This window comes from Thermobia domestica, chromosome 12 (assembly GCF_964235325.1).
Source record: "Thermobia domestica chromosome 12, izTheDome1.hap1.1, whole genome shotgun sequence".
Classification (NCBI taxonomy): Eukaryota; Metazoa; Arthropoda; class Insecta; order Zygentoma; family Lepismatidae; genus Thermobia; species Thermobia domestica.
This window is the reverse complement of record NC_137465.1, coordinates 228,355,796-228,382,940: the sequence shown is the minus strand read 5'-3', so window position 1 is coordinate 228,382,940 and position 27,145 is coordinate 228,355,796. Positions and strand designations below refer to the sequence as shown.

General features: G+C 35.7%; 1 protein-coding gene across 1 annotated transcript in view; it reads left to right on the top strand.

Annotated features, from left to right (window-relative positions):
- Positions 1-363: 363 nt before the first annotated feature.
- Positions 364-27,145, top strand: part of LOC145667083 (E3 ubiquitin-protein ligase TM129) — a 46,687-nt gene continuing 19,905 nt past the window's right edge. The window contains exons 1-4 of the mRNA XM_081734800.1: positions 364-854; positions 13,904-14,150; positions 17,689-17,919; positions 23,923-24,076. Coding sequence (XP_081590926.1) covers positions 650-854; positions 13,904-14,150; positions 17,689-17,919; positions 23,923-24,076 — 837 coding nt within the window. The 5' untranslated portion in view covers positions 364-649. The remainder of the gene's footprint in view (positions 855-13,903; positions 14,151-17,688; positions 17,920-23,922; positions 24,077-27,145) is intronic.

The following is a 27,145-nucleotide window of genomic DNA, read 5'->3' as shown; positions in this document are numbered from 1 at the left end:
TGGTTTGTGTTTATTACACTGCAGTTTTATACCATATGTCCAGACACTGTATTCATACTCAAATCATGAAAGAATTTTAATTTTTAAAAAAATATTTATGATTGCCCCATTGAACTTGATCTATGTTAAATGGGGTATTTTAATATTGCCCAGCGTAAGTCTTTTGGAAGACAATAAGAAGAAAATTAATAAAAGAATTATAATTTTCCAAATATTATTTTGATTAGTGTGTCTAAACTTAAACTGCAAATTAGTATGTATTGACGTGTATATGCAAGAACTAAACAACTTTGAAAATCCAGGGCAAATGCTTATTTTCCTCTCACTGCCAGCGGCCATGCTCAGTATAGATTGAGCAACTTCAGATTGACCAATGTCTCTTGCACAAGTAATCAGAGCTATTTCTATATTATTGTCGAGCTCATTCTGCAAGAGTCTTTGCTAAATTAGTAGAGCGCTGTGCAATGTAAAACATGTAAAATGCAATTATTGCAAAATTTGCAATACATTCGAACTAACTGCTACGGAATGACGTTAAATATCTCTATACGTGTTAAAGACAACGCCATCATAGAAAAAAAATCTGAAACCTGGCAGACTTGAGTGGAGGCAAAAAGAACACGTGAGCAGCGATTTGCGGGCAAATGCAATGGCTGAAACTACAGTAGTTTTCACAATACTTTATATTTTGATATCAATATGTTGTATCTTTCCTCCCAGTGAATTTGTATCTTCTGGGTTCACTGTACAATGTATATTTGCGAACTGGCTAGGAAGTGAGGATCTGTTTTTCATTGAACATCACCTTCGGAGGACTGTTATTGCTTTATTATCTCATTCTCTGTTGCCATTTGGTAAGTGACGTTTCTAAATGTAGGAAACGAAATATCCTCAGGCTATAATACGATTGACATTGGTACTACATTATCTTAGTTTTTAGGTTTATAATTTCGTGGCACCATTTAATGAGAATGACATTGTTCCAAAGAAACGATTTTGTTTGATATGTTATCAATATTTACTTTGAAATATACTGTATTTGTAAAATAGGATATAATGAAAATACAGTTGTGATGTATTTAAATAAGGTAATTAATATTGTGTGTGTTTAGGATAAGGTTTGTATATGACTCTCATTAAACGTAAATCGCGTTCCATTGAATTACTGTGTGGTTTCAAGGTACTGTCATTAAATATTAAGATGAACATCCTTGTTGCAGAGAAATATATTGGGAAGGTTCTTGAACACGGGTCCCCCTTCCCATTTAGCTGTAATAGAGAACGAAAACAGCGTGCCCTGCGGGGCTGTAACCCGCCTTCACTCGCTAACGCTCGCTCGGCAATACTATTTGAATTAAATATTAAACTTGGCCACGGGAAGGAACCAACCTAGGTACTAACCTATATGGGGGACCTGTGATCTAGAACCTTTCCAATTATATTTAAGTGCCAGTGATTCCTTTTCCTCCCTTTCTTAGCAGCATACGTGATATCCTATTTTAGGTGACAAAACATGAATTCACTAATTACATAGTTCTTTTATCCAGATCTGCAGTTTTGTGTATGTGTGTGAGAGAGACAAGCTTTATTATTGGGTGAAGATTCACTTTAGGAGGGCTTAACAATTATAGATCTAAATGCAGCATGCAGACACATACGGTACGACTTAGTGGTAAAAACACAGGCCAACTTGTACTAGGTTGACATTAAAGAGGGCATTTATTCCAAAGTTGGTCGTCCGCCTGGTTGTCGAGAAAAAGCATGGTAACAGCTGCGGAAATTTATAGATCATTAATTTTTATGACCATTTTAGAAGGATAATATATAGTATGATAGAGTAGAGTAGTTTAAGGTTGGGATAAGCAGGATAGGGTAGGATCAGGTTAGCATAGGGTTAGGAAAGAAATAATGCTAAATAGAAGTTTCTGTACACTACAGCCATGTTCAGAATATAAATGCCCGTTACTTTCCCGGAATCCAACCATGCGGTAACTTTGCGCGAAGAAGTCCGCTTACCAAATAGTTCTATGTTTATATATATATATATACCACAACTTCCCTCTCCTTGCATATTATTAACGAACGAGCAAAATGTCCATTTCTTCCCGGTGCACTTCCAAAATTTTGCTAGAAACGGATGACTAAAGTTAGAATTTAACCCGTAAAAAGCGCGAATTGTATCTAACCGAATCATCGCAGGTAGAAAGCTGCGTCCTTAAGGAGTAGGCGCGTTAGCAACGGTGAGTATGCGTACAAACGAGATAGTGAAAACGTACTGTGTTCTTCATGTTACTAAACGGCTTACGTTAGGTTAGGAGTTTAGGTTCGATACCCCTGGACGTACTCTGCGGCTCGTAGCCCGATAATTTTATTGTTACGGGTAATGACTTAAGACTTCGTTGATATAGGAGTGGAAAGCGCACACTTTGGATCCCGATTCTTCACATTATTTGGGATGTTTGAGCTAAGATCCACATATATGTATTTCGATTACTTATATATTTTGATTTTTATATAATGATTACTTATACTTCTAAAATTGGATAGCATCTGAGATTATTTCAATAATGCGTATAAGTTTTGTTTTTGAAAAATAGATGTCACCTTACAGTTACAGGCGTTTTTACAGGATAATTTTAGTGTTTGTTTATTTATTCATTGTCTTTATGTGATCGACCGCATGATCCTCTGTGTAGACTGACAAAGATGGATAATTTTGCAGTTTAAATTTGTTACTTCAAATTATACCAACGAATTCCCTTCTCATTAAGCTGTACGCTCACACAAACCACACACACACACACACACATACATACATCAGATATTCACAAAAGTTCTTCCCGTTTTTACGGTTATAACACACCATTTTCTTTGGTTATGTCTTAACATCAAAATAAATAAATATATCCTGGTTGAACGAAGCCAATTATAACAAACCATTTTATTTTACAATTATTTAAACTTAATGTTAGGTTATGTTAGCTCTTGCCAATTATAACAGCCCAAATATTATGGTATTTGGAGAAAGGAAAAAAAAATTCAATTCAAACATGCGCAACAAATTTTATCAAAAGATTTCAGATTCTTGTTGAGTGGCTAATCGGAATGAAAGACGACTCGACGTCATTAAACTTAAATTAAATGAAAAAAAAAATATATATATATATATATCAAACTCACATATTCTTAACTCTATGAGCAGTATTCGAAATTATAGAATTGAAATTTTGTCGTGATTGTTTATTTGTGCCATCAGTTACAGTTACATTGTAACAATTATCAGGAGTAACAGAATAATGTTTGTCAAATATTTGCCTTCATCGCAGTATGTTCAAATCACTTACGAGGTTATGTTATTACATTAACTTAATATAAACATTGTATCAATTCTCAAGTTTTAATATCTTTACGATACATATTCAGTTCGTGATCACTCAAGAACTAATGGTCCATACGCTCTAGTTACTCATTTAACAAAAATGACATTATTATTACTAAGATTATTATTAAGTAGACGTTCATTGTTTATAACCCTGTCATTAATTTAAATGAGGCGACAACATAAGCCCTACATGACTGCTACTACATTCTCATTGTACTTTAGGACAAGTAAGTAGCATATATCAACCGTACATAATGCAACTACAAGATAAAAAAAAAAAAAATCTACTATTAATGAGATGATATATTTACAAATGAAAAAAAAATGCTCTACTTCTACTTCTCTACGCCAGGGTTTACATATCTTATGAGAGATTAGAACGTCATTATCAACATTATTATCACTTTTAACTTCACAATATAATGTCATTAATTTTCAAGAGCAATGGACACATGATAAATTTCAGATTGTGTTTAAGAAGGACAAATTGAATAAATGTAAGTAAGTATATGTGTATTAATAAAGTTGAACATCAGCCAGCTATGTTGACTTCCGATGAGGCAAATATGTAAGAAATTCCATAATGCGTTAATGGCACCCTTAAACTAAATATGTGCCCAAGACAGAGTCTTGCACGGAAGCATATTCGAACAAGATTTTTTTTTTAAATAAAAAAAAAAACTACAACTGGAGGTTAGCTGAAATCTGCGCAGATCAAGTATGCACTTGCATATCATGAGACAACAGCAATGAACACGGTACATTTACTATCCTAATTTACCGAAACCCTTTCACATTTAAGATCCAAGTTATATATATGCGAAATCACGTTCAGAATATAATTTCTCTACCTACATAAAGCCCTATCCTACGCAATTGAAATACATGTTTTAAAAAAAAAAATCGCGAAACAAAATAACATGACACTATTTAACCGTAAACGCACAAGTTCAATTTACCTAACCTAAACAAGCAATCAAAGTATACATTTCCCAAAATATATCACGAGACAAAATAACATGACATTATTTAATAGTAAGCACACAATCTGATTTCCTAACCTAACAATCAAGATAGCTGTATATTGTGGGACACGTTCAATTTAAATCTTACCTAACCTAAGCAACCTAAACACATGATTTAATGAGGCACACGTTCAAAGAGACATTTCAGAGTGAAAATATTACTTAATCTAGCACTAAGAAAGAAATGTATCAATTCTGACATGGCACAATATTAGAGGCACATTAATATCAAGCGGTGCGCTCAAAGTAAAATTCACCAACAATTTTCAATGTTGATCACACATGCTTATAATATCTTTTTATTGAGTGGAAACGAGATGAGCTGTCTAAACGCGTAACGCCTTTTTCTTTAACTACACATATTTATTTCGAAGCACTCCATTTGGTGAATTAGTGAGTCTGTTTATGATCGGAACAAGAAGAAAATAAAATAAAATGGATAGAGATTACCAAATTAGCGGAGGTTCCTACAAATAGTCCTCTCGGTCCTTGTTCCCTGGATCCCTGGCTTCACAGGACAGGATAGGTTAGCAAACCTATTTATTTACACGTTGCAATCAATCTCCTAGGGTATTAGTTCCACGTCCTATTAAATATGGGACGTGGTCCCATTAGCCGACGAAATGAACTCCAACAACTATACTTCCTGCCCCATTACTTCATATCACTCGTAATGGCGGAAGTAATACTCGATGGCTTTTGGCCAAAACTTGTTTCAATGAATTTTTACTTCGGTCAGACTCCTCAGTGTTTCTTTTCTTCCAAAATAACTTAGGTTAAGACCAATTAGCAATTTATACTAGGTTAACTTCCAAAATTCTACACTTTTGGTTACGAAATTTCTAAATTTTGAGGAGCCGACTTAAGCCATCGTTCTTCTTACACTGTAAAACGGCGTTTCACTGCGTCATCATCCTCGCGTCACCAGACCTTAATAATAGCGGTTTTAATATTGCATAGTCGACTACGAACAAAAACAAATTTATATTCCTTCTGTTATTATACAAAACCCTAGATAAATAAGCAATCGTTTTACCTATTAAATAACATCTCCCAAGTATTGGAAGTAATCATGTAATGAAGTTTTAAATCTCACCTAGTTAGTTCTTGCAATCGTTCCCGTTGCTGTAGCAACGATTTCCTACAATTTGGTTGCAACATCGCCATTTTGACGATGTTAGGTTCACGTATAGCGATTCAAACGCCCTCTCGCGATCGTAACCGAAATGATCGCTATGTTCTTAACAAAAGAACGACGAAAAACAACAAAATAGCATGAGAAGTTAAATTTTCTTCAGCCAAAACTCATTTTGGATTGATATTTCTATAGATAAGGTAAATTAAAATAGAGTAAAAGTGTAAATTAAATTTTCACTATATTAAGCTATAACATGAGTGGAATTATTACAGTAACGCGAAACAATTGTAGAAAGAAACATTCGAAATTTTCGTGGTAAATTATTGGTGTGTTTGCGTATCTCATATGTGTTTTGCATATCGCATATAAAACTAATAATATTTTGTACCATTTATTTCATTGGCAACGAAACAAATTAACATCAAAACGAATCTTTTGAAGCACTAGGGTGCAGTATTACAATACACGAACCAACTTTAACGCTGCCTAAACAACCGGTAAACATTACAATCCGGGAGCCAACTCAAATAGAATGTAAACAACCGTTAATCGGGCTGTTACACGGTTAATGAAAAAGAACAAATCAGTAATTTCGTGCAAGTGAATTTTATTCAGAAAAGGCATTCTGCAAGTTTAATTACATGTTCCTAACTTTCAGGCTTGTGAAAACCCAGAACTTTTATTAAAAAAGGCCCATTTAGTTTTATTTCGTAAAATGATTTTATTAAATTTTCTAGAAATATTTAAAGCCATATTCCTACTTAAAATACCATTTATGCATTCATGTATTGTTCGATTTCCTTGTGGCGCAGCAGTCGCTCACCTCTGGCGCGGGTTCCTGGTTCGATACTAGCTGCGCTAAGTGGGCTTTGTAGTAGACAAACACTGTGTGCTTGGGTTTTCTTATGGTTCTTCCATTCACCCGGCAGGAGCTTCGGATTCCACGTTAATCACTAGATCTACGTCTCATATAGCCTCGCTGCTGAAAGGGATGTTAAGCTCATAATCAACTAAACCCCCTTTTTTCACATTCGTCATATCACCGTTATCATCCGTCTCATCGTCACCGTCTCCTTTAGCCTCGGTGCATATTTATCAGACATTTCACTTAATAATAATAATAATAAGTCATGCAAGGAAATCCGTAAAGCTCGAACTTCATACGTTTAGTGGGATACATTTTGCATCATTGACACTTGTTTATGTACCAGTTTCTAGGAAGAACGAAGTAGACAATTTTGTAGAGTAATAAAGCAGTGGGTACTTTTATAAAATATAGAATAGGAATAAAATCACTTATTATACTCTCAGGATTCAAATCCCTGAGCCAGCCGTCCTATCTGAACGTTCTTTTGGTTTCTCTCAAAACGCCAGTCAAATACTGGGATAGTACCTCAAGTTCAGAAGCCAGAAATAAAAAGCTTTATTAAATGGATTTTTTAAAATTATTTTTGGAAGAACAAATGTTTGATATGTATTTTTAAAAATTCTGATTTAGAGTTCTCAGTTTGCTTTCTTCTTCCAATAGATTTTACGATTAAAGATCTTCCTAGGTACGATAACTTTACTATACATCATATGAATACTCTTAAGATACGCGAGAAGGATTGCAGAGTTTCACGATTTGATTACCGTTAGTGTTGAATCAATAAAGGTAGTATAGGGCGACACACACTTAAAAAAGGAAATTACAGTATATTTTGTAATTTCCTTTTTTAAGTGCAGCGTTTTCGATTTGCAATTAACTGACACGTGGAGAAACACATTTTATCCTTTGTACTAACACTAGAGTATGTACTTCGAAAACAAAGGGACTGTAGTCCTACTGTTTTTATTTATTTATTTATTTATTTTTTAAATTAAAGACTAGGTGAAGTGCCCGCACTTTGCACGGGGGGAATTAGGTTCATGTAAAATATTTCCTCTCTTCCTTAGGATACGCATATCGATGAAAGTATAATAATGAAAATTCCATAAGATATTCTGTTTTTGGCATAAATTTTGAACTCTTTCTCCCTTAAAATCACAGTTTGAGGTAGGTACAAACTATATAGAAAATCCCATTTCAAACTGCTTAAGCGTTTCCCCGTAATGCGATCACAAACCAATGGCTGTGTCATTTTAAATGTGAAGGAGGAAACTATAGAGAAAACTGTCCTTCTTTCCTTAAAACAGAAATTTTCAAAAAACGGAGAGAGGTGTTTTCGCTTTAGATTTAATGAGAAATTTATGTAACGAGTTCCATCTTCTTATCTTGATGGGCTCCTGATATATTGTATTTTTGGCTCAAATTTTGAACCCCCTTCTACTTCTATTAGGATGAATCCTTTAACTAAAGTAACAGTAAAAACTCAGTTCAATGTAGATAATTTTGTTTCAAAATTCATTTCAAAGTTTTCAAACACATGATGTGATCACAAACAACAATCAGCATCGCTTTCAATGTGAAGAAAAGAATTATAGGAAAAAAAGCTTCTCCTTAGAACCAAAATTTCTGAAAGCGTTGAAACACTAGTCCTTTTGTTTTTAATTAGGAATTTATATACGTTTTAACCCCCTCCACCCCCCCACCCCCCCAGAGTGCAAATTCATTTCAAATTATTCAACCGTTTACTCGTGATGCGATCACAAACAACAAGTAACATCGCTTTCAATGTGGAGAATGAAATTATAGAAAGTGTTCTCTTGCCCCCCTTAAAACGGTAATTTTCAAGAATCTTGGGACACGGATCCTCTTATTTTTAATGAGAAGTTTATATACCAACTAGACTGGATCTTCGTCTTTCTAACTTGACAGGATCGTGAGATACTAATTTTTTTTTCTTAGATTTATTGCACACCATCTACACGAAAGAAGAAAATGAAACTATCAAAGTTATTCACAATTAAACAGTGTAGAGGCTTACATTTTTATTTTCCACTCTGTATATTACTAGAGGGTACGGTGGCACAGTGATAGAGCGTTCACCTCTGGTGCGTAAGGTCCCGGTTCGATCCCAGCTCGCGGCAAGTGTGCTTTGTGGTAGACAAACACGGGTTCTCCCGTTTCCTCCCACTTGATTCATTCCTCATCACCGTCTCCGTTAATCTAGCCAGCATAACCGTGGAACGTAAAACTCCCAAGATTTGATTTCTGTATATTACTACTGCTTCCACCTAGCGAGCCAGCAAGATGAACTCAAAGTACTATTACAGAAAATATTTTTCTCTTGGTAGAAGTAGTCTTATTTTTTCCCGCCAGATGAGAGCAGCAATTTAATTTTTGTCACTTTAGTTTAGTTGAGCAGCTAACATACTTTTGTAATTTTCATAACTGCCTCGGACGAAGCATTTGTGAATCATTCGCGGAGCTCCAAGGACTCCGCAGAGCACACTTTGGAAAAAGGCTAGTTTAGAGCATAAAGCAGTGAATATTTTCTGAAAATTCCTCTGTTAAATGATATCAGGGTCGATAGATCCCGGGTTCTAGATCGCCACTGGATATACGAATCTTGCGTCTTGTTTAGCCTTGTTTTTAGATATTAGTATTGGCAAATTTTGGTTGCCAGTAGTTTTGAATCTATGTGCTTGGGTGGATTAAAAACAAATCATAGTAAATTTGATATGAAGTTCAAACGAATAACGAATGTTTGAACTTAAAGCTCAAATATATATATATTTAAATTCTAGTAACACATTTAATTACTTTGACTGTAAAGCCAAAACATGTAGGCTTGTGTATCAAATTTGTATTTTTATTATTATTGCTGCTGGTATTCTGAACTGGCTTCTAGATCAGAAGAAACATTTGGGAGCACTAAATGTTGTTATTATACTGTATTAAAGGAACTTCTTTCTTTAAAGAAAAAAAAAAGGTAGAAACCTGTGAAAGTATACAGTATTTAGTCTTTTACTTGTCTTATCTAGATATTTCGATGTGATTAAATATCTTAGAGAAATACGAGAGTCAAATAACGTTGGCAGTACTAAATTGTTTTAAAATACTACACAGTGAATACATACAATAACATTTAAAGTTGGTTTCCTTAAGGAGTCATTTCTTCAACTTGCTGCTAATAATTTTGATAATTTTACTGTCTTTATAATTGGAGCATTTGGAAGGGTAGATTGGGTGATTTATTTTAAATGTGGATTAAAATAAATAAGGGAATAGTCTGAAATGAGAAAATGAGACAATGAATCTTTATATTTTTTCTAAAATGCTCACTTTATAATAATCTTTATTTTACGTTTGATGTTAAATGTTGCTTTTATTTCCGAGTGGAATTGTTGGGACATATTGCTGTGTAATGAGAAGCTTATTCAATTCATTGTTCACGATTGTTGCTTTAAGCCATGATGACGTTTTGATAACGAGTTTCTCACACAGCTGAGCTGAGAGGGGCTACTAGAAACTCATTTGTATACGACGCGAGTGAAAAATTAAAACATTTGAGGGTTTCGAGAATGCGTTTATACTAAAAATTGCCCTGAGTTTGAGACAATTTGGTCTACGCAGAATTAGAGCGGAAAAGAACTGGCACGCATTCAGCAGCCAACTACCAAATGAAAATGGAAATGAAATCTTTGAGTTTTACGTCCCACGATTATGCCGGTTAGGCTAAAGGAGACGGTGATGATGAGTAATGAATGAAATGGTTTAATGAAGAAAGTGGAAGGAAACGGGAGAGCCCCGAGGAAACCCACGCACACGGTGTTTGTCCACCACAAAGTCAGCCAACTACCAAGTGTGCCTTACTTTAAAATCAATTACACTAGTTAACAAAGGTTTTGTTACATAAAAGGAAATACCTGTTCTTAAAGGAACTTTTTGCGCTGAATTCGAATATGCACTCGGTTTTTCTCCATCACGTACGATTTTCCCGTAACAGAGGGATTTTCGGGAAAATCCCTCAAAAATTTCCCTTTTCGTTTATTTTACACCCCAAGATCTTGTCCCCTTGCATATACTGACATAGAAATTATACCTAAGTATACTTTGATTCATATTTAACAAACCGTCCAAGTTTCGTAATAATCGCTTTGTTCTTTCTAGAGAAATAAATATGTTTGTATGTATACTGTGTGTACTGTTTATTGCACCTTATAGTAATGCTTTCAGATCTCTTAAGTTGAGGCAAAACGTTTTGCTTTATTACCACAAACACATATATAAAATATAATTTACAAGTGTGACAATTTACAATAAACAATAATACAAATATACCAAAAGGCCTTGAAAAGACAATCAAAACTATCACAATATATGAAACTTCCATTGGGTTACAAAAACATACACTACTTCCTTCTTTTGTAAGAAATGTTGCATTCTCTAACAAGACCCCAACAATAGTCCCCCATCATTGAAGGATCCCATCGTCCCTGGTACCTTTTCTCCATTGCCATTATATCTTGGTGGTATTTTTGTATCATGTCCTGTACGATTTCTGTGTAACTCTCAGCTTTGTTATTGCCCAGAAAGTTGCGCACAACACACTTAAATGCTGTCCAGGCAGCTAGCTCAGCACTGTTTAACTTGCTGTCAAAGCTATCATCAAGCATTAATTTCCTAATTTGGGGACCAATAAACACTCCCGCTGAAATCTTAGCGTCACTCAGGTTAGGGAACTTATCTCGCAAATACTTGAAACCTTCACCAGATGTGTCCATGGCTTTGACAAAGTTTTTCATAAGTCCTAACTTGATATGAAGTGGCGGTAGTAATATCTTATTAGGATCTACCAAAGGAGCGTATTTGACGTTGCATTCTCCAGGTACGTAATTCACTCTAGGTTCCCATTCCTTCACTTCATAATGTTTGTCATCAGCTCGGCTATCCCATAAACATAAAAAACATTGGTACTTCGTGTAACCGCACTGCAGTCCTAATAAAATACCAACTACCTTGAGATCACAACATATTTGCCAACAATGGTCCTTGTAATTTATAAGATTTAGCAAAGTTGACATGGTGTCATAGGATTCCTTAATCTTCACTGAGTGCGCAAGTGGTATAGAAGGTTTTTTATTTCCATTATGTAAAAGGACAGCTTTAAGGCTGACCTTTGACGCGTCGATAAATAACCTCCATTCTTCTGGAACGTAAGGAATTCCTAGCTCCGCTATCAACCCATTTATATCCGTACATACGCACACATTATCTTGCATTAAGAAATAGCTTGAAAATTGAACATGCCTTTTCCTGTACACTGATATGTTCGTTTCTGTATCCAATAAGTTCCACTGCTGGAGCCTTGATCCCAGAAGTTCCGCCTCTTGTTTTGTCAGGTGCAAATCACGGACTGGGTCATTAAGTTCACATTGCCGGATGAAATGTGCCTCGCGAACACAGTCAGGGATGAACGTTGGATCCTTGGATGTACATGTTGATGTCGTTGGTTCATCAAGGTCATGATCATCATCAGAGTCTTTTGGCCATATCTCTTCTCAGTTGGTAGGGGGCTCGGGAAGTGGAAGTTCATCCCCGTGCGAAATAGGTCTAATTGCGGATTTAACGTTGGGATAACTTATTGTGTATTTGCTTTTTTTAGAATGTCCCTTAACTACTGTGAGACAAAAATAACAATCATCCAGATGGTTGGTGGGTTCTCTCCACACCATTGGTACAGCAAATTTCATGAACCTCCGTTTCCCTTTGGCCCATGCAAGTAAAGTGACGTAGCACGACGCACAAATTATGTTGGGTGCCCAAGTTATGTCCTGATCTCCCACACGACATCCGAAATATATATAATATGCTAGTTTCACCGATGGCGTAATGGATCTACACTGTCCTTTAACTACAAACTGGCCACACACATAACAAAAACTATTTGGTGAGTTAACACACGAACGCCGTCCTCTTGACGCCATTGTACTGGTCACAAACTAAACTTCTGGTCTTAGTTGGGTATAATGCCGCTAAGATCAAACATGAAAGCACTCTTAGCAGCAAAGACAACTTTGAAAGTGAAGTAGTGTTAAACCACACGTCAATATAAAAATGTACAAAACTCCCTCACCAGGTGTCAAGAACACAAGAAAGAAAGAAATGCGCGGGGGGAGGGGGGAAACAATACTGTAGTGGAAAATTCAGACTGCATTAGTTCATTGTTGTCAACAATGAGTCTGTATTCCATTCTTTCTTTCTTTTGCATTCTGTTACATTTGATAACAAATATTAATAACCATTTCATGAACAAAACGAAAAAACTTGGAGAATTGTATATTTATGTATTAAGATATACATATATTGTACGATTAAAAAAAAATATACGTTGGAAGTACATTCTATTTTTATACACGTTTCTAATTTACAGAGAGCAATACAAGTGTGTTGTTGACTATTGTAAATATTAATTTTTATGTCTGTGTTTGTAGTAATAAAGCAAATCGTTTTTACCCCAACTCAGGAGATCTGAAAGCATTACTATCAGGTGCAATAAACAGTGCACACAGTATACATACAAATATATTTATTTCTCTAGAAAGAACAAAGCGATTTTTACGAAACTTTTAGGGTTTATTAAATATAAATCAAGGTATACTTAGGTATAATTTCTATGTTATTATATGTAAGGGGACAGGAGCTAGGGGAATAAAATATCTGAAAAAGGGAAATTTTTGAGGGAATTTCCCGAAAATCCCTCTGTTACGGGAAAACTGTACGTAATGGAGAGAAACCGAGTGCATATTCGAATTCAGCGCAAAAAGTTCCTTTTAGATCAGGTGATCTTTCTCATGTAACAAACAAAAAGTTTAAATTTGTTAGCTAGTGTTATTTTTGTTTTCTTATTTTTTAAAATACTGTTCTGATCTTTTAGTAATGTAAGTATTAACTTAGTGTATAGTAAATATATTTATGTTAATGACAAGTCGTTTAAATCGTGATTTATACACACAACTTTCCCATGTATACGATACATGCATGTATAGAGTTTCCATGTTTTCGTAATTCATAGCATTTCTATGTTCTGTGTACTCTTTCGCTGAAATATTGGTGGTATATTCTCGATTAGCGTTGTAGCTGTATTCTTTGTGACGAGATAGAAGGAAAATTACGATATTTCTTTAATCATTTCGCATAGAAAGTTAAAACACTCTCTTTGTGGTGGTAGCTTGTATAAATGCATATGAGCTTACGAAACAGGTCTATCATGACAAATGTGTTGAAAGATTCCAAGGTCGATTCCCGGACTTGGAAATAATAATCGGCCATCAAGAAATCTATATAATTTTACCTGACAGCAAAAGATAAGAATATCCCATTGAAATTATTCTTTAAGCGTACGCATCTATTGCATTCTAGCATTTCTAAAATAGTTTAGCTTAGTTTCAATATTTCCTTTTTATTGTTTATTTGCTGCACTTTTATTGTAGGATATCTCGTTGGATTGTCCTATTTCGGGAACATAGACTTCCAGAATGTAGTTCTCAGTGGTTCCTTAGTATGGAAGATGTACTGCCTTGTAGCTGTGGTAGTTCCTGTAGCAGTAGCCTTTACTGTTTGGTCGTGGTCAAGAGACAGATGGAAGAACCATCCACTTGCCAAAACCCTCTCTATCTATGCTTCTGGCAATACAACATGGAGAAATGTGGCATCGGATATTGATACAGAATTTAGAAGGTAATTCACTTTTTGTTTTATTTTTTTTTATTTATATAATGTGTTGGTAGGTTATTAAATATATTACATAAATACAATATATTAAATTAACGCATAATTTGTTTACATGGTAATACTTACTTTAGGACAAAGGAAATTTAATAAATAAGAAACAAGAAGCTTCTAAAATAGTAGACAATTCATCACGAGATATGTGCAGTGTTGAAAACATTAAACAAGTTTTGTGTAGATTTCTTTAAGTACAACAATATCTAGTTTTATATTATATTAATGCCAAAAATATATTAGTATCGTTTCTCGTAAACCAAGTACGTTGAAATTCGACTCTCCTTTTATGAACTCCATCTCGTTGACTACAATAGAAATTATTCTGAATAATTATGAAACACCTTATAGAAGAAAAATCTTCTTTAATTCTTTACCGGTGGGTAACGTAGGCAAAATGGCTGAAACGTTCCCATGTTAAACGGTGATACTGATACGTTGAATAAGGAATGATTTAGAGTTTATCTCCCGATATAAGTGGTATACGATGACCTATTTCATTGATAATAGCTCCTTCTTGACCCCAAGTACCACTTGACTCTATGACAATTGAAACAAACCAATATTTATCAAGGAGATCAATATATTTATTATTTTTGTCGGTCTCCTTACGAGCAGTTACGAGACCTGCGCGTGATGATGAGTGTGGAAGATTGAAGGGAGCATATGTAGTGAAACGTACTTTTAAAATCCCAGTTTTCTTTGTCGTGTGATTATCCTTAAGATTAGCGTGCCTGAATTTATTCACAGACTAAAAGACAAAATTATTGTTTAGTCTTCTTTTGATAAAGAAAATCTCACATTTACAAATAAGAACTAACAAAATCTTTTACAGATATGTTTTATAGTAATGGTAACTTGTATCAGTTAAGAGAGAGAGAGAGTAGGAAGACGTGAGGCAATTCTAATACCAGTCAGGGATTATACATTTTATGTATTTCAGTTTTATAGTTCAACTCGGTATGATATTTAGCATAACACATATACAAGGCAAGCATAGTTGCTTTTGAAAAAAAAAAAAAAAAAAAACTAGTTTCAGTAGCTGTTATAAGTAGAGCCCGAAATTAATGACAAAAAGCCGAAAATGGCTAGCAAAACTGCGAAATAAAAACACAAAGATAGCAGGTAAAATGACAAAATAAAACAAATAAACAAGGGCTTTTGGGAAAAGATAGGTACTAAAATATTTAAAAACTATAAGAGCCTATAATTAGTGTATTAGTCGAATAAAACATGTGAGTCCTATGAAATAAGATGTTTTATTTTGCAGTTAATATTTAAAATTTTAAAGTTTCTCTTAAGGAAGATAACGTTCCTTCTCTCTAGATTTTTAAATTGAGCGTAAATGGACTCTACAATATTTTGTGCAGTCGGTGAATTGATTTTGTTCTGCAGAAGGTGGGCAGCTAAAATCTGTTATTTTCAAAATGATCTCTGGCGATGGTTTCATTATCATAAGTAGCAGTAATACGGTTACTAGCGCGCTTAAATTTCACAAGTTTGTTAATCATCTTGATGCAGACACAAGAATCTGTTAGTAGCCTCATAGATCGTGAGCAAAGTTATGAACTGATCATAAATGGGTCTTAAAATTTTAAATATGAAAGTTTACACTTATTGATTGTATTCTTAATGATACAAGTTGGTGTGCGAAATGTTAAGTAGTACCTTGCGAATAAAAATTGAAAGTTGGATTTAGTGAATCAGCTCTATACCTCCATTACCCGTGGGAACAGTTAAAAATATAGTCCCTTTTCTAAAAGTAATATTCATCCATATTTGTAGACTAGTCAGAAGTTCCCTACGTGGCAACAAATCCCTCACATTTTCCAGACTGGCAAAATTCCTAAGTCAAGTGAGTGGATTGCGTAGACAAGAATCGATTCAGAGCTGTTTCAGGTAATAGCTACATTTCCACTGTTTATGATTAGATATCACCTCACAGAAGCATCCGAAAAGGAGACCAGGCAAGAGGCCAAGGAAAAATCAGTTCCCTTTCTTACAAGTAAAGGGTCCAAATGGATGAATCGAGTTGCGGCATGAGACATAGTGCACCTGATAGAGGATGTGAAAATATGTGTATGTGCAAAGTTATAGCGGCTGAGCGCCATAAGAAACGGAGGGGTCAAATTTGGTGGGAGAAGGGTTATGCTATGTTACGGAACTGTATATCAAATAAACTGTTGAATCGTAAAAATAGTGAAAGATAGACAAAGCAAACAGTGATAGTTTCACATATTGACAAAAGAAGAATAGGCAGAGTAGATCATGAATCTCCGCCGCCATCTTGAAATCTGCCATTTTGAAATTTGTGATCTTTTTGAAATGGAAAGATTGTCATGTGATATATAAATTAAGGTCAGCATGTTCTCAAAAATTCAATTATGAACTTTAGTGATCGTTATATGCACTTATTTGGAAGATTTAGGATCATGTGTATAGTTATTTACGAAAATCTAGGAGACTAATGTAACTAGACTGTTAGTCTAAGAGACTAAGACTGTTAGTCTTCTTGCCCTGTAGATATGTTCAACTGACATGTGTTTTCGTGATAATCCAAACTTTCAACATACGAGTATTAGTCTCCTAGATTTTCGTAAATTATTATACACATGATCGTAAAGCTTCCAAATAAGTGCATATAACGATCACTAAAGTTCATAATTGACTTTTTGAAAACATGCTGGCTCTAATTGATGTATAACATGACTCTTTCTATTTCAAAAAATATCACAATTTCAAAATGGCGGCGGAGGTTTGTGATTTGTTCTGCCCATTCTTCTTTTGCCAATATGTGAAACTATCACCGTTTGCTTTGTCTATCTTTCACTATTTTCACGATTGAACTGTATATTTGATGTATTTCAATAACATAGCATAGCCCTTCACCCACCAACTTTGGCCCCCCTCCCCTCCGTTTCTTATGGCGCTCAGCCGCTATAACTTTACACATACACATATTTTCACATCCTCTATCAGGTGCACTATGTCTCATGCCGCAACTCGATTCATCCATTTAGACCCTTTACTTGTCAGTGCTCACTAGGTTTTATGGAATTTGTTTCCTGCCACGCCTGGATGGCATGTCTTGCGTTGATCAAGATAGGGTTCGTGTTAATTAGAATGCTGTCTAATTTCCTGCCTTAATGATTATGCTTACCCTGCCTTAGTTGTTCTGTTTTCAGCCAGTTACCTGTTATTATTCTTTGAGCAATTGATGCTTACATTGAGTCCACAAAGATAGTCTGAAGTCATCTCTATAACGTTTTTAAGGTCACTTTTAATTCACATCGTTATGTAAAAGACTATAGATTAACTTATTAAAACTTATAGATGGTGTGTGTACTCAGAAGTTGCGTATGAGTCCATTCATCCATTTTCTTTTAATACGACTTTATAATTCAAATGCACAAGTAAATCCAAAATTATTTTCACTACTTACATATTACAAATGAATATTCTATTGTTAACGTCTACCGTTTTTTCGTTTCAGAATTGATAAAATTAGCATCCAGACCAGTTCTGTGGTTAAAGTGATTGCAACCGATAATTGGATTATTAAAGTGATGCCATACAAAATGCATGTAATACATCAAAGTGATGTATCATTAATTCTGATCAGTAGTGATCATCACAATATTTCTTCGCAAAGTCCAGGTGGAGCACAATTCCTTAATATAGAAGTAAAAAGTGTTAGACCGAATATTAGCTCTTTTTATATAAGGTTAGTATGTTTTTCTTTTGTTTATATATATATATAATCAAATCTGGATAAGTGGAATCACAAGGGAATGCCTATTTAATCCTACTTACAAAGGTATCGAATTTCTTACTTAGCAGGTCGAAAAAACCGATGTCTCGCTTGTAGAGGTAATGTTGAAGGACAAATAAGTGCATATATAACATACAGTACTTTATAATTTTTATTTCGTAAAATTTGACATTGGAAAAAAAAAAAAACAGTACAACAATGTAACAAACATTTTTATTCTAAAAGTTTCTCATCGTCTGCATTTTTATCAACATTTATCATATTTTCAGTGTCATATACTTGATTGAATATACTTCCATTACCACTGGTGATCTCTCAAAACATTTATATTGCTTCTGTAATCTTCTCTGCTTGACAGTTGGTCACTATTTCTTCAGTACTTTCAGTTCCTTGGTTTTGCTCAAATTTTTCCAATAAATTTGTTTGGTAGCTATCAGTAATGTCATGTTCGTTTTGTTCTTGTGAAACCAGTAAGACGTTACCAATACCTACGTTATCTTTGAATTTAGGCAATGGGACGTTATTGTTGCCCATGACTCGCCTAAGTCTAGCTTGTGTTTTCACATCCATGGGTTTCTTCTTCTTGTAGGGCATTAATTTCTTCATTTGAAACACATTTAAAGCCAGATTTTTTAAACAGTAAGAAGCACTCTCTCTCTCTCTCTCTCTCTCTCTCTCTCTCTCTCTCTCTCTCTCTCTTCATCTGCGTTAGAAATATTTTCTGAAGAATAATCATTTAATATGGTCGGAAGATCTTCCATCCACTAATTACATATGATATTGTCAACTGTATTGCTTTTGCCACAAATCTTTTTGAGAGCTAAATCATTTCGCTTCGTAAAACCGTCGAACTAGCAATTATTCCCAGCAAATCCTTGAATGTTTAGTATTTCTGCAAATCCACCGCTTTGTATTTAATCCAACACTTGGCGCGTTATTAGTCAAACCACGAGACATTATTCAAGTTCAAAAAATTAAATCTTAGTTATTAAGCTACAACTATTCCATTTACAAAAGTTGTTGGATGCAAAAATGACGGGAGCGCGAAATTTTTTACAGTAACAGAGCTTTCTCACTTATGCAGGTCTCACTTACCCAGGTTTGACTGTTGTCGAAATAAACACTAACGTCACTTCGATTACATCTCAAGACTATTACCATTTATTTGGGCAAATAATTTCTGGAAACATTAGTTCTGTTCAGTGGCGTAGCACACTTTTGCGGCCCCCCCCCGCAAAGTATAGAGAAGGGGCCCCACTTGTAAAGCCGACACAAGTAAGGTGGAAGTTCTACTTCTTTAAAACTTTATTCCTCGCAAGACTTCGGGGCCCCTATGCATCGGGGCCCCCCCGCACTGCGGGGGTTGCGGGGGCAGCTGCTACGCCACTGGTTCTGTTAGTGCAAAGACAAATAATTGATTCTGTTAGCAGCAAGAAAAATAATAACAGTGCATCTTTACAAATTGAAGGAATATTTTAAAATAGGAGGCTTTAATTAATAATAAGAAGCAATTCTTGTCTCCCAAGATCCGACGGAAGAAGGTGAGTTCTCACAGTTTATATGGAGAAACAGAATTGTATTTTGAAGTAGAGAAATGAGTAAAATTCACGTAATCTTATAATGTTCTGTATATCAAATTCATTATGTCATACATAACTTCATATCTAATTGGTAAGGAATTATAAACATGGAAATTTTTCTCTCTCTCAGCAAATTTTAGTGTTTAAAACATTATTATTTTAATCTTGGTAACTATACGCTTCAAATATTGTTTCAGTGCTTATCAAAGTTAGTATTATAAGTTAGTGTGTGGTGACAGTACAATGCGAGAAGCAACGAAAACTGTGACAGTATTTTGCCTACTTTGCTGCAAACAGAAAATATATCAGGGCAAAATAGTCCAGAGATAAAAATTTTCCCATATTCGAATCTCCGGAAAGAGTATTATGAAGAACTATTGGACGAGAGCATAACATGGCTGGGTCTGGTGGCATAGTCCCGTAATTCATCTTCGGAAGCGAAATAGTATTGTAGGGAACTGCATATACTGTGAGGTTTCCTGTTGCATAATCGTCCGTTCTTCCATTAGCTGCACTTTGTGGTGGACAAACACCGTGTGCGTGGGTTTTCTCGGGGTTCTCCCGTTTCCTCCCACTTTATTCATTCCACCATTTCATTCATTACTCATCATCACCGTCTCCTTTAGCCTAACCGGCATAACCGTGGGACGTAAAACTCAAAGATTTCATTTCATTTCATTTCCATTAGCTGCACTAGATACAATCGCGGCCATGAATCTGTGTCCACGTTGCTAGTACGTCCTATCTTTCATAACTTAATATTGCACAAAAGAGAAAAGAAAAACATAACATAGAACGCTAATAAATACATGAAAACCACAACAGTTCGGTCAAAATTGAGACAAGTTTGTAAAAGGCGACTGCACCCAGAAATACGTGATTTACCTTCGTACATGATATTTTTGTTTTTTCACAACTAAATATATCCAATATTTTAATCCTTACGAGATCTTTTTTTTGGGATCAATTCACTCCGCTTTATTGGAAACTGAGCAACGCATATTTTTGGTTGAGTTCGTATTGTCCTGGCAAGAAGAAGCCGAGTTGAACAGAACTCAGAAGCTCACGGCGTGCAAAGTTGTGGGACACAGCCGTCTGTTGTCGAACCGGACTTACTTCTGACCAAGTCTGGCTAGAAATATAGCAATCTGCTGTTCCTAGGCGATGGGGTACTTGCTTACCGAGTTTCATTCAGATCCTGCTAGTAGTTAGTGGAAAAATGAAATACCACATACAAGCCAAGCCGAACAATGCGTGTCCCTGGCCGAACTCGGACACAAAATATAGCAACTTTTATTTCCATGACCGTGGGATATTTGTCCCATCAAATTTGGTTAGATCTGGCCAGCAGTTACAGAAAAATAAAGTACTATATTCAGGCCGAGCCTTCTCTGTCCGAGCTTGGCTGTCAAATACAGCAAACTTTAATTTTTAGAGGATGGACTTTTGTCCTCGAATATTGATCAGATTCCTCTAGTAGTTACTGAGAAATAAAGTATGACACACAAAGCGAACCGAGCCGAGGCCAACCACTAAATACAGCAAATTTTATTCCCTTGGTTATGGGCAATTTGCCCACCAAATTTGTTTCAGATCCGACCGTTGTTACCGAGAAGTACTGCTACATATCAGGCGAGCCGAGCCGAGCCGAACCAAGCCTGTCCCTGTCGGAGTCCTCCACCAAATATAGTCATCTTTATTCCTTAGACGATGGGCTACTCGCTCACCGAATTTTGTTCAGATTCAGCCAGTAGTTATCGAGAAATAAAGTACCACATATAAAGCAAGTTGATCTGAGTTGATCCTTCCCCTAACGGAGCCTGGCCACCAAATACAGCATTTTTTTTTATTCATTTAGCCACAGTCTATTTGTCCATCAAATTTGGTTCAGATCTGGCCAGTAGTTACCGAGAAACGAGGTACCAATATAAGGGAAGCCGAACCTGTTCCTGGCCGAGTCCGTTCACCAAAAATATAGATCTCTATTCCTTGGACGATGGGCTATTTCCGCATCGAATTTCGTTTAGATCCAGGTACTAGTTACCGAGAAATAAAGTACACATACAAAGCGTGTCGAACCCAAACTGTCCTTGGCCAAAACCAGCGACCAAATAAAGCATGTTTTATTCATTTGGTCATGGGTTACTTGTCCACCAAATTTGTTTGAGATCCGGCCAGCAGTTGCCAAGAAATAAAGCACCACATACATACACTTGGAGTGAAACTATAAGCTTCCGTATGCTTACGCAGGAAATTAAACATTAGAGTCCCACAGTATTCTGAAATAACATTAAGTCCTTATATCACGCTTTTACTAATCAATCCTTAGCTTGAATTATTTTATCACTTATAAGTGTTCTTCTAAAGGACATTTTGAGTTACATTTTCCAGTTTCAAAATATAGAAATCAATACAGTTTTGCATATTAGTATCATGAATTAAGAAAACAAATGTATCATTTTTGTTGTTGACAGATCTAGAAACTACCTAGAGAATAAACGAATATAAAATGGTGTTACAGTAAATTCTTGCTAAGCACCAGATAAAACCGGACAAATAAACAAAAATCACCAATAATCGAAAATATTTATTGATTTACCCCAAAAATGGTTTAGTATAAGAAAGTTATTAACATCTACATTATTTATACTATAACAATGTTTCGATTGTTGCTGTTTATGGTTCAACAATTATTATTGTATCATTTGAACATACTATGATTTCTTCTTGAATAATCCGTAACCTAGTTACATACCAAACTCATTAAAAGGATGTTCTACATGGTGGACTATCCAGGAAGAATTAATGAGACGTAAATCATCGGAAACAAATTTACACAAAAATCCCAAGTATCGATTCGTTTCCGATGATTTACATTTCATTAATTCCTGTAGAATTCTAACATACAGAAGATCCTTGTAATGAATCTAGTCCGTAATTAAATTATGGGTTATTGATGAAGACATCAGAGTATGTTAAAATGATTTAATAATAATTCGTTAAACCGTATCTAAAGGTAAGAAATTATGTTTATTTATTTATTTAATACTAGCTGAAATAGCGCACGAGAAGAATTGAAAATAAAGAAATGGGTAGAATACATAACGACGATCAATTCCTTCGACATTTCTCCTATCGATTCTTGGGCCAGCTGGAATCCTCGTACATCGCATGGGAAGAATAAGGGTAATGAAAATAATTCAAAGATTTAAAAAGTATGCAACCTGAAACAAAAGAAAAAAAGCTGATTTATCATCAAGTAGAATAGTTTACTGTACATATACGTACTTTATTTATAAATTTTGATCCCCAATCCCGTCTGAAGACGAAAATTAAAAAAAAAAAAAAAAAAAAAGAAAGGCTTCGTATGCGATTAGCTCTGGTGAAAATCTCTTTGTGTGGAACTTTTGATGACTCTAGGTGGCTGATTTCTGTGTGAAAATCTAATAACAGACATACCTATATTCTTTCCTATATTAGTATAGCTGTATCGTGTGGCACCCGTAAGTAAACACATTGCATTGTTTATGTGCACAAAGTAAAGCCACATTGCCACGTTAAATGAATCTTGTAGCTGTCATATATATATATATATATATATATATATATATATATATATAAACCTTTCAACCCGATCTTTCTATTTACTCTTTACATGTTACAACTTCTTGAAGGCAAGAAAGGTTTCTCCACACATGCAGCACTGGACTCTAGTGGACAAACAGTGAACCTCCTCATTAAAAACGTGTATTTTGACGCACTTCCCCTCCCTGTCCAAAAGATTCCGTTGTTTCGGAAGCGGCGAAACTGGTTTTTCTTTTATGTCAGCGGGAGGGCGATAGCAGGGAGCAAGCAAGATGTCCCAGAAAGTGGCGCATCGGTTCACTCCTTGCAAGATGGAAAAAATGTTTTATGACCCTTTCAAGACTATGCGTACACGGTGAAATATGGTAGGGTTTCAAGATTTTTTTTATGACAGCTACAAGTTCTAACGTGACAATGCGGCTTAAGTGATACTAATATGATACAGGGGCCGCGGTGGCTTAGTGGTAGAGCGTTCGCGTCTTGTGCATGAGTGTCCCGAGTTCAAACCCTGTTCCCGTCAAGTGAACTTTGCTCCCGTTAAGTGAACTTTGTGGTGGACAAATACCGTGTGTGTGGGTTTTCTCGGGTTCTCCCGTTTCCTCCCACTTTCTTTATTCCACCATTTCATTCATTTCTCATCATCACTGTTGTCTTTAGCCTAGCCGGCATAACTGTGGGGTGTAAAACTCAAAGATTTCATTTCATTTCACTAATATGACAGAGTTACTATAATGTTAGTGTCTTCGTAATTAGTGTTATCTAGTAATTAATATGTATTCCTTATCCACAGGTTAAATTCTCTGGACTTCAAAGACCTACAAGAGAAAGTCCATAGGCCTATTGTTAATTTACAAAACATCCCTATTCACAGAAGCCTTAGTGATAGATTCTTAGAAGCATTCAGAGCACAAGTCCAAGAAAATCCTCGATACGAAATAAATGAGGTAAGAAATTGTATTCTTTATGTCTTTTGTGGCATAGAACACTCCTAACATTCATGTTAATTATTTAGATTGATGATACGATAGAATTTTAACTACCTACACCTACAGAGGATTGGAATTAAAACAGTCGGTTGTTTCCTTTATTGTTTCTGAAAACAGCCCTCTTAGAACAAGTGTTATTGCAGTGAAATGAATAGAAAGTACTAACCTTCGATCGTGTTGAAAATTTGAGTGTTAGATTATTCTCATCCTGTCTGGAATCTTTTTCAATAACACATCGGTTAGTTACGTTGATTTCTTTGAAAAATGATCTTAGACTGAAATAATCGTAGATATGAAGGAACTGAACCACCAGAAAAAAAAAAAAAAATGAGTATATATCAAGTTCTTTCCCCAAAGGATTTAATAATCACTTATTGCTTCCTGCATTTACCATTATTTTTCACTTAAGAATTTTGTTCATGAAAACTGAAATTTAATTATGAGTGTCACTCTATTATGTTTAAAAATACTTCATTATGTTTGAAGAAACGTGATCATTTTTCTCAATGCAGAAAGTAATAAATGATTATTAAATCATTTGAAGAAAAATATTAATATATATTGGCAGTGTAGTAGCGGTAGAAGGTACATTAATAAAGGGACCGGAGAAGTCCTGAAACCGTTCGTTGTAATTCTCATGCAAAGTAGGATTATACGAAGGCCGTTCAGAAAGTAAAACGATTGCGCATCGCCGACCACCTACCATTGCGATCGCATGCGCAGCAGTTAGCTCCTTCCTTCACCTCAGCGGTCACGCTACTTGTTTTTGCAGCGATTCAAAATGGCGGCGCCAATCGAAAATCCCGCCAAATGTGACGTACGGAGTATCATTCATTTTCTGAACGCGCAAAAAGTTGAGCCTATTGAAATTTATAAGTAAATAAAGAATGTTTATGGCGATAGTTCAATGAATAAGTCATTAGTGAGGAAGTGCTGCATTGTGTTTAATCAAGGAAGGACCATCATGCATGATGAAGATCAGAGTGAGAGAGAGAGGCCATCACTTTTTACGCAAGAACTGAAGGAAAAACTCGAAGAAAAATATCAGGAAAACCGACGTTTCACTTTGAGCACGTTAGACTGAATCTTTTTCACAAATGTCCATGATGAGGAACTCAAGCAAGCAGTGACAGCCTGGACGGCAAATGAGTATAACATCGGTTCTGAAAAACTGGTCCCACGTTATAACAAGTGCCTTGACAACTATGGTGATTACATAGAAAAGTAGAGTAAGATCATGTGGCTTTGTAAATCAAGTTTTGTGCTGATATCTTTTGTTTTTGTTTTATCATGCCAAAACGTTCTTTATTTTCTAGACAACCCTCATACATTAATATAATATATGCATCCAATAGCTTCCATAAGGCACCGATTCTCAAACTTTCTTCCATCGGGAAACTGTTTTCATAAGAGAAATAAATGAAACGATTTACTTGTTTTTATTCCAGTTCTCTGTAAAGATACAATAAAAGTCAGAGTAAAAACTGCAACTGGGCTTGGGATCTAACTTATAAAGAATGCATCCCAATTGTAAAATGGGTTTTCCATATTCTGAAAACCGATTGAGATAGCCTCTCCGAAGGTGTCATTTATTCCAAAGTTGTAGGTGCTGATTGGTATAAATAATGAAGTTACGGCCCGGTAAAGATTTGGGAAAAGTGAACGCAGACAGCGATAAAATTTTAAGATAAATTCAAATATCTTTAAATGTATTTAAACAATCTTTAAGAAATTTTAGTAACATTATACACACTATAGAGGCTATCGAAAGACAGTACCACTAGTTGTCAAATTGGTATCCACCTTTTTATTTTCAAACGACACTACCTCATGTTTATTATGCATATATGATGATTAAATAATGGTGAATAAAAATATATGTCCAATACGTAGCAGTGTTGCAACAAGAGTTATTTGATGATGATACGGATTTTTTTTTAATATTGTATTCTTTTATTGGTTGACCGTATTGCTCGGGTGTCTGGTAATTGCCTCAAAAGTCATTATTTTGTTAACACTCTTAACAGGCACATTAACAATTCGGTTCCGCCATGATTATTACATTAGTATTGACTAGAGTGTACTTAGTAGATTTTTATTTGTTATTGCATTTGTTTATGTTATATTTATTCATAACATGTTACGCCCTGCCGGGGCCTTTGTGGTTCAGAATTGGGGTCCCTTCTCCGATCCCAACTTCCACCAAGTGGCCTTCGTAGTAAATATACAGATGGTGATCAGAAAAATGGAAACACCTGAACGAAATTGTAACTTACCAGATTAATATGGTGTCGGGCCACCTTTCGCCTTCAGAGCAGCCTTGATGCGACGTGGGATGGAGGCATAGAGGTCGTGAATGGTAGCAAGTGGAATTTTACACCATTCCTCGTGCAGGGCATCGGCCAGTTCTGTGAGAGAGGATGGAGGTGGAAATCGTCGCCGGAGTTGTGTTTCCAAGACGGACCACAGATGTTCAATTATGTTGAGATCTGGGGATTGGGCGGGCCAGGGGAGGTGTTGAACTTCATCCCGATGTTCCTCAAACCACGCTGCAACAACGCCAGCTGTGTGAATGGGTGCATTATCATCCTGGAAGATGGCGTGATTGTCCGGGAACAACATCCGGACCATAGGATGCAAGTGGTCTCCTAAAATTGCGACATAATCGTTGGCAGTGATTCGTCCGCTAAATGTGACCACAGGACCCAATGAAAACCATGATATGGCGTCCCACAGCATCACCGAGCCGCCGCCATGTTTCACAGTTGGGCGGAGACACTGCAGATCATAAGCTTCTTTGGGCGTTCTCCACACATAAACACGATCCGTGGTTGGGAATAGGGTGAAGGATGACTCATCCGACCATATCACACGTTTCCAGTCCTCAACGGTCCAATTTGCATGGTCGCGGCACCATTTGCGGCGTGCGAAAGCGTTATGGTCCCTGATGAGCGGTTTGGCCCGTGCAACATGACCCCGTAAGTTCATGTCATGTAATTCGCGGCGGACTGTGATTGTCGAAACAGG